Source organism: Chenopodium quinoa, unplaced genomic scaffold (genome assembly GCF_001683475.1).
Source record: "Chenopodium quinoa cultivar QQ74 unplaced genomic scaffold, ASM168347v1, whole genome shotgun sequence".
Lineage (NCBI taxonomy): Eukaryota > Viridiplantae > Streptophyta > Magnoliopsida > Caryophyllales > Amaranthaceae > Chenopodium > Chenopodium quinoa.
In genome coordinates this window covers 1,498,118-1,510,997 of record NW_018744026.1, presented here as the reverse complement: position 1 = coordinate 1,510,997, position 12,880 = coordinate 1,498,118, and the positions used below count along the sequence as shown (strand labels likewise).

General features: G+C 35.9%; 1 protein-coding gene across 1 annotated transcript; it reads right to left on the bottom strand.

The window, feature by feature from the left end:
• Nucleotides 1-333: 333 nt before the first annotated feature.
• Nucleotides 334-12,312, bottom strand: LOC110690283 (serine/arginine-rich splicing factor SR45-like). Its single transcript, XM_021867105.1, has 12 exons — nucleotides 11,956-12,312; nucleotides 10,356-10,421; nucleotides 7,754-7,842; nucleotides 6,310-6,356; nucleotides 6,137-6,217; nucleotides 5,905-6,061; nucleotides 5,623-5,824; nucleotides 5,483-5,548; nucleotides 3,135-3,254; nucleotides 1,081-1,141; nucleotides 968-999; nucleotides 334-763 (listed from the first exon to the last, which is right to left on the bottom strand). Exons 1-12 carry the CDS (start codon nucleotides 12,177-12,179, stop codon nucleotides 694-696), a joined length of 1,215 nt encoding a protein of 404 aa, XP_021722797.1. The 5' UTR covers nucleotides 12,180-12,312; the 3' UTR covers nucleotides 334-693.
• Nucleotides 12,313-12,880: the final 568 nt, after the last annotated feature.

Sequence of the window (12,880 nt, the reverse complement as noted above, 5' to 3'; positions counted from 1 at the left end):
CTTAAGATTGAGACCCACCTTAAATTTTGTTCATTAATATTGTTATTATATAGAAAATATAAAGAGAAAAAAAATAATATGTCATATATTTAAGTCTTAAGGCTAAAGTAATAAATTTAAACAAGTCTTAGTGAATCTTAACAAAAATTTGATAACATTATTTTCAATGAGGACCACAAAAAATGATATCACATCTGAGTCTTAAGACTTAGGGAGTTAGGGCTAAACTTGCTAAGCAATGCACATTTTAGGCTGTTTATTTACAAGTTTGCTATGAAAATGATAAACTTGTACTTTCTCCATATTAACCAATAGCAGTTTCATGAGGTCATCTTGCAACTAAATTTCGCATCCACTTTTGCCAACACTGCAGGTCTGCATAAATGCAACTAGTGAAACTTACATTGAGCAATCCTAATTTATCATTCAATAACAGTATAACACTAAGCTAAGCAAAGATTCAGTAGCACTTTACGGTAATATAAACATATCAAAACAGATCCGCACTAGCCACTAGCCAGTACAGACTGCAAATATGTTTACAGCAACAAGTACTGAATAGTCGATATCAAAAGGAACAAGTTAACACAAATTACAAAGCGGCAGTCTGCTGATGAAAAGAGGTTCTAATCAACCACCTCACGCTTAGTATGTAAAGTTTTTGACGGACAACTTCCATATAACATCAGAAGCTTATGGTTTACGAGGGGATCCGCTGCTACTTCGGCTTTGACTGCTGCTCTTACTCCTTCCTCTCAAGGGCCTGCAACGTAAACCAAATCCATAAGTAAAATATACATTCAGTCTGAGATGGAGTGTATCCCACAACTGGTTTCTTTTGTCAAAAAAATGTGATGATCCAAATATTTTGGCTATTACTCATCAGGCACTTAATTGATGAATTTCTGACATGGAGAGGCACATAAGTTTAACACCTTATCTTCAATAAAGGAAAAAGATATATTACCTTCTAGGACTCTTTGATACCCTCCTTGGACCCTGTGAAAGAAAGATACAACCATGAGATATGTGACTATTAATTTTACATTTAAAATCACTAGAATATCACACCTAACATACCCTTCTTGGACTTGGAGATGGAGAGCCTGAAGATGACCTTCCTCTTCTCAATGGTGGTCTTCTGTAAAACAAAGCAACCATGACAGCAAGCAAAGATTAACAACATCAATAAAAAGGCTTATATGGAAATGGCAGTCATGTAAGTAGCCCACAAATAGTTATTTTTCCTTTACAACAATGTTTCACAAGAAACGAATTTAATTTTATAAGGCAGATATTGACCAATAATTTTCCTCAACAAATACTGAAAAAAAAAATTATTAAAAAAATGTTATATTTGTATTTTAATGTCCTTTTAAAATATTGTTTCCGGGATAATGAAGTTAAAATGGTGTATGGTAAAAAATAATAAATTCCTTCTTGGATGGCCTGTCCTAAAAGTAACAAATTAAAAAATCTTATAGCTTGCTTATAATTAATTTTAGGAAAAATTGTCAACAACAGCATGACCTTTCACTGATATTCCAAAAATAAAATAGCCTTTTGATTATTCCAAAATAAAACAACCTTTGACACACATCTTCCATAAATAGGATAAATAACCGGTTACCTATTTCACAAGTTAAACTGGACATGTGGCGTATTGTGATTGATTATAATTTTTTTATTTTTTTAAAATTTACTTTTAAAAAATGATTTAATTTTGTTAAAACAAAAAAAAAAAAAAAAAAAAAAAACTTCCCCTTCCTGTACAGCCCCTTTCCCCTCCACCTCCCTCTTTAATCCCATTCAATTTCATGGTTTTCGTCGATGTTTTGCTGGGGGTTTAAGGATTAAGGTCGGGTTTCGGAGCTTAATTGCCTGCAGATTGCTGCAATTTTGGGTTGCATTGAGGATTTGCCGTCGGAGAGCGACTGGGTGAGACGGGGCAGTGGTGGCCGAGGTTGGGGTTTGGGTTGCAGCTTCCGTGATAGAAGTGGTGGGTGGTGGACGATGAGCTTGCTGTGTGGCTGCTGGGTGAGCACAGGTTGCAGTGTGTGCGATATGCTGCTGCTTCGTGTCAGAGTTTTGAATTACGGTGAGACGAGGTGTTTGTTGTGGTGGTAAGTAGTTGTTGCTGCTAATGTTGGATGAGGAGTGAATTGAAGCAGTGTTGCTTGGTTGATTGGGTTATTATGCCACCGGTTGGCTGGGGAGATGGAGGGTGGGTGTGGGGGTTTCATGGCTGCTGAAGGGTGATGGTGGGGGGATGAGTGAGGTGGTAGTGATGACTAGTGACTGGTGATAGGGTGGGGGTTGTCGGGGTTATTTGGTTGTTAACCTGATCGGTTGTTAACCTGCATAATAAGTTTATTGCATAATAAGTTTATTGTGACACATCGCGCATAATAAGTTTATTGTGACACATTACAATGCGCGATGTGTCACAATAAACTTATTATGCAGGTTAACAACCGATCATGTTCGATTTTGAGCAGATATGTGTCAAAGGTTGTTTTATTTTAGAATGATCAAAAGGCTGTTTTATTTTTGGAAGAACGGTGAAAGGTCGTATTATTCCCGACAATTTTTCCTAAATTTTATTTTGTTCACAGATTAGTGAGCACCTCAAGCCTCAAATAACAGTTCAAAGAAAGCTTTTTCAGAACTTAAATCCTTGTTCACCCAAATAACTATTCCAAAGCCACAGGTTTTTAATCAGAGGGATCATTTCAACAAATCTATCGCTACATATGCAATTATGCAAGCACAGGAAACTAAAAAAGCCCATCAGCAGAGGTACCACAGTAGATAAGTTTGCCTTCCAAGAATAGAAAATTTAAGAGCATCAATCTTATGGCAAAGAAAACTGAACTTCAGTCTTCAGTTGCAAATGGTGGGACAAAACTTTTGCAATACATCAAAAAATCCCTAGCATCCCACAAAATTGTGACAGCGAGGTCATGGAGAAAGGTGATTGATTCACCACATCTAAACAGCTCAAAATCTTCTCAAACTTTTTTTAAAACAAGGCGCAAAAATACAATTTGCCAATTTATTTTGAAAACTGCAGTAGTACACACGTCCATGCGAATTAACAAAATAAAACATGAAAATTTACAAACTCTAATTACCTCCGCGGTGAGGGTGATCTTGAGCGTGAACGGCCAATCCTTCGAACAGGAGAGCGGCTACGCCTACGCCCAACAGGTGACCTTCTAGGAGGGCTTCGAGCTCGTCTAGGAGGTGGCGAGCTGCAAAAATTGAATCACATATAATAAATCAGTTCTACTGCTGATTATAAAAACAAAAACCCCAACATATACAAGAATTAACAGTTCACTAAGAGCAAAAGGGCAGAAGCAGAATAGAACATCTTATTTTTAGCAGACAATGGACAAAGAAAAATTATCACCAAGCGCAACCATGATAAAACATAGGCACCTGAACTCTGCTAATCCAAAACTCAAATATTTTAAAATATAACCACTTTAACATACCAGATTTTCATGGAAAGCAGATTAAATGTATTATTTATCATTGAAAAGGTGACTCAGTCACTACAAAATAAAAGCAGATTAAATTAATTATAAAAACAAAACCCCAGCATATACAAGAATTAAGAGTTCACTTAGTAAAAGAGCAAATCACGGAAGGACAGAAACAGAATTGAACATCATATTATTAGCAGACAATGGACAAAGAAAAATATAGCTAAACAGCACCCATGATACAACATAGGCACATCTGAACTCTATGCAGATCTAAAACTTCAAATTTTAAAAATATGACCATATTAACATGCAAGTTTCTCATGGAAATCAGATATATTTTATGGTTAAAAAGGTGACTCAATCACTAACAAAAGCAACAAAGTATCACAATCTTGGTAGTTGCCCAAAAGACATTCAACATGCGGGCCTACAGGTTCAACTGAAAGCTTGGTAAGTCTAAATCCTCTGACTTTAGAAACACCAGATTATACTTTGAAAGTGTACAATGTACTTTAAGCATAAAATTAAAATATATAGATTCCAGTGGAAGAACTGAATCAACCATGTCTTTTTCTTTCTTTGTTTTTTTTTTTTTTTTTTTTTGAAGGAAAGAAAGTCTTGAAAACCTAAATTCTCTAACCAAGCTTAAAATAGGTACTTACAATCTAAAAGGAGCATCAATACCAGTCTACCAGATAATCCCTTCTGACTTTCTGAGCAACGCATTATGGGCAATGCCACTGGCAGAATTGCCAGTTAATTAAAACCATGTGTCCATAATTATAAGCTCCATAGTCCATAATCACCGCACATAAAAGAATCCTGATTACCCTAACCCTTAAACAATGTCTTAGCAAGGTATTTTTATGAGCGCTCAATGCAACAAAAATGAATCAGTCAAAAAACACGGGTCCGTGCTAACTTCTAGAGTAGTATACAAATCAACAATAAAGACCTTCACCTTGCAATCAATCAGTAAGATCACATTCACTCAGATGCATGGATTGTCTTTTAATGGACCATTCCCCAAATCAATAGCATTGCATACCACACAGCAGTACAGAGATGGTGAATTTGTATATCGCATTGAGAGCACAAACAGGCTTGAAAACTCATTAAAAAGTGTCAATGAAGCATCAGATATGGAGTAGAGCAGAAAAGTAACTTCATGCTCACCCACATGCACGCACAAGTGGAGGTGGAAAAAATAACATCTTTTCCTCTATAAAAAGATTTTTGATCTATTTCCGCCTTAAGAAAGAAATGCCAACTTCACATAACTTAAGACATTTAAAAATATCCATCTTTAAGTCATGACTAATCCTCAGGCCATCTCATGTTTTCATCACTCAAAAGAGTCAATACTTGACATTAAGCCCATCCTCAGATCAATACTCAGTACATGGGAAACCTATAATTCTCGGTACATAACTGGCATGCCGGACAACGGCAACCAGAACATTGCCTCTGGACCACTAAAAAATGAAGGTGCTGCATTCAGTTTAATTAATTACATTCTAAAGGGCATAATGTCGTATTTAACACACCCACAATCAATTAAGTAGTGGGTAACACTCATCATTTGGCACAATGTTTAGGCAACTTCAAGGCTTAGTATAGAATAGACTCCATCACAATATATTAGCAAAAGAAAGAGAAATTAATTGTAATTGTAATAAAGACCTATGCTGTACTTAGATTAGCCACATAGCACCCACAAAAGTAATTTTTCTGAAATAATTTAAAGCTAATTGTAATCAAATCTGAAAGAGTTTGACCATTCAAAAAATCCACAAAAGCCATTTACAAAATTCACAAAAGAAAGACGTGTTATATATGGTCATTCATAAACAACACAGTAACGGACAATATAAATTTTTGAACTACAGAACTGTACATTTAGGGTTTTACACAGTATTACTACCATTTGCTTTCCTATATTAGGGCACAATATGCTCAATAAAAAATTTGTAATCAACATTACATACCGTCGCCGTAGAGGCAAGGGAGATCGTCTACGAACAGGACTTCCTCGCACCCTGCGCGGAGAACCCCTATTCAAAATGATCCATTAGTACTTGGAAGCATTCAAGCAATTATATAACAAAAGTAATAGCAAGCAGCTAACCTCACAGGAGATCTTGGTCGCTTTGATGGAGATGGAGATCTTCCTCTCAGAGATACAAGACGCCTTCTTTTAGGTGATTCACCTCGACGGAAAGGAGATTCTCGACGAATAGGAGAATCTCCACGACGACGAGGTGGAGGATTCATTCTTCTAGGTGAACCCCCTCTACGGCCAACAGGAGATCTCCTAGGACGTGGAGAAGCTGGGAACATTCAAAAGTTTTAAATGAGTATCTACTGAAATATAACTGCCAAGTTATTAAAATATTTTCTTAGAATGCACCTTCTCTTCCCCGCTTTGGTCCATCCTTCACAGCATCTACCCCTTCATTTTTGGTAGCATCTTTTTTGGGAGGTGGAGCAGCAGCTTTGGTGGGTGATACCTTTTCACTAGGTGGTAGGGTTAATTGTGCCACAACAACAGTCCCATCAATTTGAGCCTGCATTAAAATACGAGTTAATAAAGAAACTAACGATTTGATCTAAGACATCAGTCCGCTGAGTTGTAAACATACTCCATCCATGTGCAATTGTGCTTTTTCAGCATCAGCTCGTGTCTTGAATTCCACATATGCATATCCTTTGGGAAGATTGACCTGTATACATCAGCATATCCAAGTTAGATAGCAAAGGCAGGAGAGCTTGTCTAGTTGTCTTGCAAAAAAACAAAAGGAAAACAATAACTTACAATTCGATCCATAGCCAGCTCTACAGTTACAACTTCACCAAAGATACCTGCCAATAAACAGAAACATAGGAACGCATTATTAAGTCAAGACATGGAGGGGGGAAAAAAACCTATCAGATTATAAACAAAATAGCAAAGGACAAATGCATCCCATACAATATCCATGTTCTAAATATGCAACAAGAAACATAATAATCCAGTGCTTACTAGAGAGCAGTTGTCAATAGCTAGCTATACGGGTCTCATATGTTTCTTATCAATAAGAATCACCAACAAGATTCAATTATCATAGTGATCACAGGACAGAAAAAAATATATCAGCTATCCAGAGAAAAAATCACCTTTTCAAAAATACTCTTTCCCCTAGGTCAATCATTTTACGTACTCCCTCCATACCAAAATAAAAGTCCCCATTTCTGCCAAACTGATTCTACAGCCCCACTTCTCAATTGGGTGGGGGTCAATCATCTAATAACCTGCTTAATTTTCACTTTTAATTAACAAAACATTCAAACCCCTCTTGCCCCACTAATTTTTCTCACTTCCCCTAAAACTAATGAACTATTCTCACTACCTTCTTTAATTAATCACTTCATTCAACAATACCCCACTGCAATTCCTCTTCTTAAATCCCACGTTTGGGAGAAATTGAGCTTCTATATAGGGATAGAGGAAGTATATAAATCCGCATATACCATAGGATCAAGTCAATGATAAGATCATTGTCAAGTACTTGTTAAACTTCTTAAAATTTAATTTTTGCACCCAAATAAGGAATTTGAAGAGTGTTAATGTGGTGAGTGAGTGTAAGAAAAAGGTAAATAGAGTAGGAGAGATTGTAAGAAGGTGGTTGGGTGCAAGAAACAGATGGATAAAGTAAGAGAGAATGAGTGGAATGTATATATTGTGAGGTAATACGGGTAGGGATTAGGGAAGAAACAAGAGTTTGTCAAATATGGGATGATGAGAAAGTTTCATAAAAAAAATTAAATGGATGATATTGGAAAGTGTTCAGAACTATGAGAAACAAAGGCAATCAAATAGCAATTAAATCACAGCTAAGAAACCAGAAGTTAAATTTGATTTTGTAGGAAAATTTACGCTAACTTTATCCACGCAAATCGCCCAAAGGAGCCCAACACTATTTTTAAAACTAAAAAAAAAACGAGAGGCTATCTTCCCAATATTAAAATAAATCTGCATCAACAAAGGACACCAACCAATCTTATAGGTAAACAGGAGAGAGGGGGATGAGGGTACAGCTTATTAGGTAATTGGCAAAAATAACGCAAGAAAACTTGCAATATTACATGCGCAAACAGAATATAATAGCCAATGATTTCCCAAATTAATTTATTTAAACACTGAGTATGTGCTTCCAGGTCAAAAGAGTTCTGATTGACAGCAATGTATATCAAAAGAAAGAAGTTCAAAAGGTACATACCAAAAATTTCTTTAAGGTGGCCTTCATTAACATTCCTTGTGAGCTTGTTGATGTAGAGGACCTTAGACTCTGGAATTGTTGTAAGTTTTCTGAATTGAGCAGTCAAATGACATCATCAAAATAATGTATTTTGTGAACTGAATCATATTTGAGTTCAAAATAATGATACAGATGTACACAGCTATTATTTTATTTTATTTTATTTTATTTTTCAGCAAAATAAAAAGCAAAACATCTAGGTAAGCAGCAAAATGCAATAGCATCTTGCATAAGTTGTATTTACTCCAGAATAAGAGCAATACCATCAGGTCCATCACTTAATATAAACTGTACATAATGACACCAAAAACAAAGGTTAAGATACTCAAATAGCTAATGTTGTGATGCATTAAATCCTAACAATCAGATCAAACATAGGTACATGGGGAGATGGAAACAATAAAGTTGGATGAATATGCAATCTAAGGGCATGTTCTCTTCCGTTGAAATTCAGTTCAATTCAGTTCAGCTCTTAATTTATGTCTAATGATATTGCTAATGATATAAAGCCAAATTTCATTCTTTTAAGCAGCAACAACAGCGGCAACCACCACCACCACCACCACCACCACCAACAACAACAACAACACCAACACCACCACCACCACCACCACCACCACCACCACCACCACCACCACCACCACCACCACCACCACCAACAACAACAACAACAACAACAACAACGCCCGGCTCAGCCCAGCCCAGCTCAGTCCAGTAAATCGGAACAGGCCCTAAGCACCCTCAATCACAAAATTCAAACGAAGGAGACAGACGTAAGAAAAGTATAAAGATAATAACTTTTACTTACTCTATTTGATACTACAAAATACTATTAGGAAAAGAAGGATGCTTTAACTTAATAATACTCCATAACAAACAGCAAAGGCCTATAAAACCTGCTAAATACTTTTAGTTCAAGTACAAAGTTAGAACACATATACTGGGAAGAAGATTTGTTATGGATGCTAACAGAACACCAATCTGTATTCAGGGTGCCAACATGTTGCATTGTCGCACCAAAGCTTCCCACCTTAGCAACCCAAGGTTCATGGGATAAAAGGCTACAGCATCAAAACCAACGAATGAGCATCTAGCAGCCATCCAGCAAGGAGCCAAGGAGAACTGCCTCTAATCTTTTTTACAACAGGAGGAATCTGGTGACCAAGAACACAACTATGCTTGAAAGGTAGAATTCACCAAAGAAAATGACACAAAAGGGTAGTCCTAAATATTTAGTAAAGGCTAATTTAAGATATACTCCTCTGTTTTATAATAGTTGTTTCCCTTTAATTGGACAAATTTGCCAACGCACAACTTTGACAATCAATACTTTTCATCACCTTAAAATATAAATTCTAAAAAGTTAATATTTTTAAAATATCCAAACAAAATATTACATCATAACTTTTATTATTTTTAACAAAATACATGGTAAAAGGAGTACATGTGAATAAAGTAAAAAGTCAAGTGGAACAACCACTAATAAAGGAGGGGATAATATAATGGAAGTGATTTCAAAAAATAGAATAAACTTTCTCAAGTTATCTTGATAGAAACCATCACACAACATTTTCAGCATGGAGAAAAAGGAAAATCTTTACCAAGGTCCTTGTGTTTCTGATTTTTTTTAGAAAGTATATATTTGCAAGTTGAAGTACAGGTCCATAGTATAGCTATAAGCATAGAAAAATTCAGATCATCATTCTAAAGCAATAACTATTTTATTCAGGGATTTGTCTTCCCAGAAGCAGTTAGAATTGCAATATCTATGTTACATGACCAGTTTCGGTAATGCAGGGTTATTAAAAGCTGCCGCAGCCCAATGTAAAAGTGGATGTGAGACACAAAGTCACACCCTAAGCTTAACCAATTTTAAACAAAAATTAGGAACCAATGTTTGAAACAGCATGCCAAGGTGCTGAGAAGAAGGGTCTTGAGGGTCATGCGTAGTGCTTTTTAAGGTATAGGCGAAACAATTTTGATAAAGCGCATCAGAGGGGCACAGAGAAGGCACACCTTACGGCACAAAGAGGCAAACCCCTTGAGGCACACAATAGTTCTTCAGAAAATTTTCCTATTGTTCATTATATGTGCTTCACTTCAACGAGGCACACTGAGGCACACCTAAGGCGCGGGGAACTCCAAACCACCTTAGTGTGCCTTGAGCTTTTTTATACATTGGCAAGAATCAGTTTCATACAGGGTTTTGTCCTCTCAGAAGCAGCCCTAGACCCCCAGTCGTATATCTATGTCACAGAGCCACTTTGAGATATGTTTGGTGGATTGCAGTATCACAATCACAAAAGATCAAATTTATACGAACACAACATGGTACAGCCACTAAAACTGCTAAATGTACTAAAACTTGTCTCATTAAAGAAAAGTTCCTTTAAAGAGAAAATGAATAAAGCACTGTAAGCTTATGTCAAAAATGACAAGGTGGCCATTATGAGCCAAGTTACCAGTAAGAAACTACTTTGAAAACCAAAAAGAAACATGAATCCACAAAAAAAAAAAAATGCATCTTTTTATCCATCTAATACAATATACAACAACAATTTACCTAGGGGAAGAAGCCATTTTAGCCTGTGGAGGTGGAGAACGAGCTTTCTTTGTTGGATCTGGAGAACTGCAGAAGCATTAAAGAGTTTCATAAGAAAAAGTATATGGTACAGGGAACTACTCACAAGATGGGGGTTTATAGCCAGATATTGTCATATTGGTACATAGAAAGATTTTAATTAAATCTTTTACTCAAGCTCAAATATATATGATATGTAATCAGAATTTAGAGGACCCAAACACTTAACAAAGCCACTTATAAAGGACCCGAACACTTTACAGCCACTCTGCAAACAACCTCCATAAGGAGGACACAACTTCTGATTCATCCATCAACATTCAGAATATTCATAACCAATGACAACTAGCTCAGCCAAAATGAATTGATTTCACATGATGTGTATTTGTAAATTTGAGACTTTGAATAATGGCAAAACTAAAAGTTACTTGTCATTGCAGCATAAGGTTCTGTATACTAAGGTTATACATAGGGGACATGAGGATTTCATTTAGAATTCAAGACAACAAAAAATCAATTACAAAAGGTCTACAAAAATAAATGGATACCAATCCACTCAATTAATGAGTTGATGCATAGTTTGGTTAACTGATATATATCTACATTGAAGGAATCAGCTCCAACCCATTCAAATCAATGTCTCCAATTTTTGCTACTGATTCTTAGTACTCATGAGGCCAGATTGTGCAGCTTTAACTAGGAACCTAAGCAGCTAGGGCTGACTCTGGAAATTTTCAGTTGATTATATTAATTTAGATGGCACACTATTTGCAAGCATCTCATTTTTAAAAGCAGCAATTGACTTTTTATGCGGTATACTACTTTACAACTAAATACAATAAAAGATATCCAGCATACACTACACCTTACAAATAAGTTATACTCATATCGTATGCTAAACCAATGTAGCCACCTCTTTATTGGTATATTAGTGCACTAGCAATAATTTGCACCCATCAGAAAACACCCAGTTACTCCTCCCCAACACGATGCATAGATACGACAAACACAAGAAACAAAAGGAACCTTGCATTGGGAGGAGAACAGCAAACGAAAGCCTCAACAGGTTCAAAACTATAAAAACAACTCACATTTCGTTGATAAATGGTTCATGTGCTAACCAGGTCATCTTAACTAGTTGAAATTTCTTAAGAGACCAATATTGTTAACACAATTAGGCGGTTTTTAAAAATTGAAAAGGCGAAGAAATTACTATTCCAAAAGTTACCCATATTTGATTAGCATTTCTAACTACTACAAAAATACTAAATTGTAACAATTCATCCTAAATTATCCTTCAAAGAACCCTAACTAAGCTATAGATTTCCCTCACTTCAAAACCCCATCAAATATATGGACAAAATAAATTAGGCATTTTTCACACAAAAATTAAATTATCGCCAAATTCAAGAACCCTAACTTACACACTATAAACATTTAGTAATTTCGGAAAATCATAATTAACAAACCGCTAAAATAAAGAATCATTTCAAAATTTGGTAATGCATCAATTTCAATGTAGCAACAGCAATGAAGACCTATAATTGAACAAAAACAAAGAGAGAGAAAGAGAAACGAGTACATCTTGCGCTTAAGAGGAGGGCTAGCGCTGGGACTAGCACTGCGAGAGCTAGCACTGCGACGAGAAGGCGAAGAAGACGAGGATAATGAGCGAGAAGGAGAACGAGAGGCGGAGCGCGAGCGAGAGCTGACGCTGCGAGAAGCGGAACCAGAGGAGCGCGAGCGAGAGCGAGAGCGAGACCGAGAAGATGAAGAGCCAGAGCGCCCACGGCTTGGTTTCGCCATGGTTGTAAAGTAGAAGGATTTGCGGAAGGAGAAAAGTTTTGAATACTCTCACTCAATTATTCTCTGTGCTAAAACCCTATCGAAGGGGAGGGTGGAGGGGGAAATGAAAGGGGAGACAAAAATTGATGGGGGGCGGGAGGGTGCTTTTTAAGAGCATCAATAATGCACAAGTTCTCAAAATATACGTAGTTTTTAGGCCCTGTTCTTTTAAGATTTTGGCAGAGCATAGCACAACAAAGCAGAGTTGAGTCGAGTCGATCCGAGCAGAGCAGATTATTATTATTATTATTATTATTATTAAGTGCATATACCATTGATATAGGTGAGTGAAAAATAAATGTGTACCATATATAACATATGTTAATAGTAGAAAAATAAAAGACAACGGTTTACTTATATTTGTTTCACAAAAATTTTAAAATAAAATGATTTGATGAGTAATAATAATTTTACTTATAAATATGTCTTAATCATATATTTTTAACCCTTAAAATAATAATGATATACAAAGTATTACTTGAAAACAACCTCTTTTTTTAATTCTTAAATTGTATAAGAAGATTTGAAAAATTCAACTCAATGAACTAACAATCAATACCCACATAAAATGTTTCTACACATTGTGATTCTAATTTCAAATGTTTATAAAAAGAAATTGTATTGTTATTATTATTATTTATTTATTTTGAAAGAATTGTTAT